This window comes from Nerophis lumbriciformis, linkage group LG21 (assembly GCF_033978685.3).
Source record: "Nerophis lumbriciformis linkage group LG21, RoL_Nlum_v2.1, whole genome shotgun sequence".
NCBI lineage: Eukaryota > Metazoa > Chordata > Actinopteri > Syngnathiformes > Syngnathidae > Nerophis > Nerophis lumbriciformis.
The window spans coordinates 36,395,917-36,400,000 of record NC_084568.2 but is presented as its reverse complement, the minus strand read 5'-3'; the positions used below and the strand labels follow the sequence as shown (position 1 = coordinate 36,400,000).

The 4,084-nt window shown below is 37.9% G+C and overlaps 1 protein-coding gene across 1 annotated transcript in view; it reads left to right on the top strand.

The window, feature by feature from the left end:
• The window catches only part of LOC133621313 (coagulation factor XI-like), a 12,303-nt gene extending 8,482 nt beyond the window's left edge, over window positions 1-3,821 (top strand). The window contains exons 7-10 of the mRNA XM_061983338.2: window positions 1-62; window positions 134-240; window positions 3,315-3,474; window positions 3,549-3,821. The exon at window positions 1-62 is cut by the window's left edge and continues 71 nt beyond it. Of these exons, the coding sequence (XP_061839322.2) occupies window positions 1-62; window positions 134-240; window positions 3,315-3,474; window positions 3,549-3,651 (432 nt within the window). The 3' untranslated portion in view covers window positions 3,652-3,821. The remainder of the gene's footprint in view (window positions 63-133; window positions 241-3,314; window positions 3,475-3,548) is intronic.
• Window positions 3,822-4,084: the final 263 nt, after the last annotated feature.

Below are 4,084 nucleotides of genomic sequence, written 5' to 3'. Positions count from 1 at the left end.
CCTGAGCACTGTTTGGCCCTGTGCTCCGCGCATCCACAATGCACCTACTTCTCCTACGACAGGTGGTGCAACGGCATCTTTTTATCGAGTGCACAATAAACACAATCTTCATTTTTGTTGTGCATTTGTGCAGCAATGCTCTCTCCTGTCACCTGAAGAACAACCCCAATGACATGGTGATGAACGCAGAAGTAGGTGTGACGTCAGGGATAGCCACACACTTCTGTCAGCAAGATACTAGTAAGTGACACACTTAAAATGATTTAATTGCATATTATTTCTGAAAATGGCAGTCACACAACTGTTTGCCCCGAAATTCATCTTTTCGTCGTTGTTTAAGTTGACTGAGTAGCAGTTTAGTTCAGCATCACACTTGCCTTGAAACTTGCTTGGCAGTTGTCAAAAAGCAAATGCAACAACTTCTGTATTTTGGAGTTCTTCTCATTTTATGAAGAGTAAATAGTATTTTTTTTTTTACATAGTTAGGCCCATTAACACTAGTTTCATTAAAATTTAATTAGTTAATGCGACGAAGTGGCAGCTAGCTTAGCTTAGCATCACACTTGCCTTGAAACTTGCTTGTCAGTCGTCAAAAAGCTCTTAAATGGAGCTTCTAATTTTTTAAATTGTATATATGTCGTCAAAGATTAGGTCAATAAACATAGTTGAAGTAATTAAGGTTTAATTTGATTCGTTAATGCGACAAAGTAGCAGCTAGCGTAGCTTAACATCACACTTGCCTTGAAACTTGCTTGGCAGTTGACAAAAAGCTCTCAAATGGAGAAACGTTTCTATTTTGGAGTTCTTCTCGTTTTATAAGGAGATAGATATGTTTGTCTTGACAAAGTTTAGGTCTATAAACATAGTTGAAGCAATTAAAGTTGACCTTAATTAGTTAATGCGACGAAGTAGCAGCTAGCGTAGCTTAGCATCACACTTGCCTTGAAACTTGCTTGGCAGTTGTCAAAAAGCTCTTAAATGCAACAACTTCTGTATTTTGGAGTTATTCTCATATTATGAAGAGTAAACATTTTTGTTTTACATAGTTAGGCCCATTAACACTAGTTTCATTCAAATGTAATTACAAAATGCGACAAAGTAGCAGCTAGCTTAGATTAGCATCACACTCGCCTTGAAACTTGCTTGGCAGGCGTCAAAAAGCTCTCAAATGGAACAACTTTTGTATTTTGAAGTTCTTTTAATTTTATAAGTAGTATATATGTTTTTTCGACATACTTCAGGTCCATATTAATTAAGGTTGAATTTAATTAGTTGATGCGACAAAGTGGCAGCTAGCTTAGCTTATCATCACACTTACCTTGAAACTTGCTTGGTAGTTGTTAAAAAAGCTCTGAAATGGAACAACTTCTGTATTTTGGAGTTTTTAGAAGGAGTAGAAATTAGTTTTTCGACTTAGTTTAGGACATTAAAGTAGTTTGATTAATTAAGGTATAATTTAATTAGCTAATGGCCACAAAGTAGCAGATAGCTTAGCATCACACTTGCCTCAAAACTTGCTTGGCAGTTGTCACAAAGCTCTCAAATGGAACCGTTTATATATTTTTTGAGTTAGGCCCATAGACACTAGTTTAATTAAGGTTTAATTTAATTTGTAAATGTTACAAAGTAGCAGCTAGCCTATCTTAGCATCACACTTGCCCTGAAACTTGCTTGGTAGTCATCAAAAAGCTCTGAAATAGAACAACTTTTGTATTTTGGAGTTCTTCTAATTTCTAAAAGAATTACAACTATTTTTTGACATTGTGAGGCCCATTGACACTCTAATCGAAATTAATTAAGAATTAATTGTATTAGTTAATGCTACAAAGTAGCAGCTAGCCTAACTTTAGCATCTAGTTTGCCCCAAGAAGCGGTTCAGATCCATAATGAGTTGAAAAAGTAAGTTTTTGATACGGTTTGGCTCTAAAATTCTTATTCCTCTACAAGCTTGAGCTGCTAAAATAGTTACAATATACAGATAAGATGCCTATGAAAGCTAATTTTGTAGTAGTTACAAGAAGTGGCCTTTTTTATTTCAAGTTTTTTATATGAAGTATTTTTATTACTTTCTATCTTTGCTTTCGACAGCTGGCTCAGTCAGAAAAACATCACAACAAACTACTCGATAGCAGCGCACAGGTCACTTGTTGCCAGGCAGAGAAAGGACTGACACACAGCAACACAACAGTGAATTCTGTGAAATATACCGTATTTTCCGGGACATAGGGCGCACCGGATTATGAGGCTCACTGCCGATAAATGGTCTATTTTTTTTAAATCCTTTTTTCATATATAAAGCACACCGGATTATAGGGCGCATTACAGGAGTCATATTATTATTATTTTTTTTTTCTAAATGTAAAATGCTTCCTTGTGGTCTACATAACATGTAATGGTTATATAGCAGATAATGTCTTAATGATAATATGTCTTACCTTATACCGAAGTTGTACTAAAACATTTTGATAGACTTTTGAACGCCGTGTGTAAAGTTCTATATTTTCAATGGAACATATAAAATGTTGGTGTTGTTTACTTGAGTCATATTGCCATCATAGTGCAGTCTACACGTATCTCTTATGTTTAAATACCATCTACTGGTCACACTTATCATTTCGCCATGTACCAAATAAAATAGCTTCGAGGTCGCTAAGCAAAACCAGAATTATTCCGTAGATTAGGCGCACCGTCGAGCATTGTCCCATTGGGTTGAGTTTTTCCTTGCCCTGATGTGGGATCTGAGCCGAGGATGTCGTTGTGGCTTGTGCTGCCCTTTGAGACACTTGTGATTTAGGGCTATATAAGTAAACATTGATTGATTGATTGAGTTTTGAGGGGAAAAAAAGGGATTTTAGGTGCGCCTTATAGTCCAAAAAATACGGTAGTATTGCTTTAAGTTGTATCAGTGGACTAGTGGTTAGAGTGTCCGCCCTGAGATCGGTAGGTCGTGAGTTCAAACCCCAGCCGAGTCATACCTAAGACTATAAAAATGGGAGTCATTACCCCCCTGCTTGGCACTCAGCATCAAGGGTTGGAATTGGGGGTTAAATCACCAAAAATGATTCCCGAGCGCGGCCACCGCTGCTGCCAACTGCTCCCCTCACCTCCCACGGGGGTGATCAAGGGTGATGGGTCAAATGCAGAGAATAATTTCGTTACACCTAGTGTGTGTGTGTGACAATCATTGCGACTTTAACTTTAACTTTAATTTGTATTATTCATTTGCACTCAGACTTTGCTGCATTACGCAAAAGTGACATATTTCCTTATTAATTTCCATGTGTTTCGGTCTTACGTGTTTCTTCCTCCAACAGACTGGGCAAAGAAAACTCACGAGGGAGTCGATTTTCAAGGTTCGGACATCCGTTTTGAGCTGATGGATGACGCGGAGACGTGCCAGAAGACGTGCAGTGTGGATGGAAACTGCCAGTTCTACACTTACGTCTATGACAACTACACTGATTCTTCTTTCCGGTACAGTACTTTTTATGGTAGTCATCATCTATATGTGGTTGCGATGATACTGACACATGACTTCTTCCTGATAGGCGCCGTTGTTATATCAAACGTGTCATCACCATGCCGGCTCCTCCCAAAATTACCAAACTGGCCAATGTGGTGTCTGGCTTCCACTTGAGGAGTTGCGCTTAGATGACAGTGAGCAGCTAAACGTTGTTTCAGTATTATCTGTTTAGTCCCTTAAGGTGAGTGACATCCATACAGTGACATATTGAACACACTAGGAGCTGAAACCACCAACCTTGTGCTGTTTTCTGTCAGCAGAGGTTGCTCAACTCAAATAAACCATTCTGATCTTTGGACTTTGGACTTGTACGTGACCTTAGACTGTTTGACGATTTCAATAGCGAGTTTTAGCAGCACTGATTAAACAATACATGGGAGATGTATTGTTTTATTAGCACTGCTTGTCTAAGTGTCATTATTATTATTATTATTATTATTATTATGCGTAAAAGTTCAGGTCATAATGATTACACTACTAAAACATTCAATTATTAATGGGTCAGTTGCTGCCAGCATATACACTTAAAAGCCTTTAGGAGGAAAATAAGGCGATTAGAAG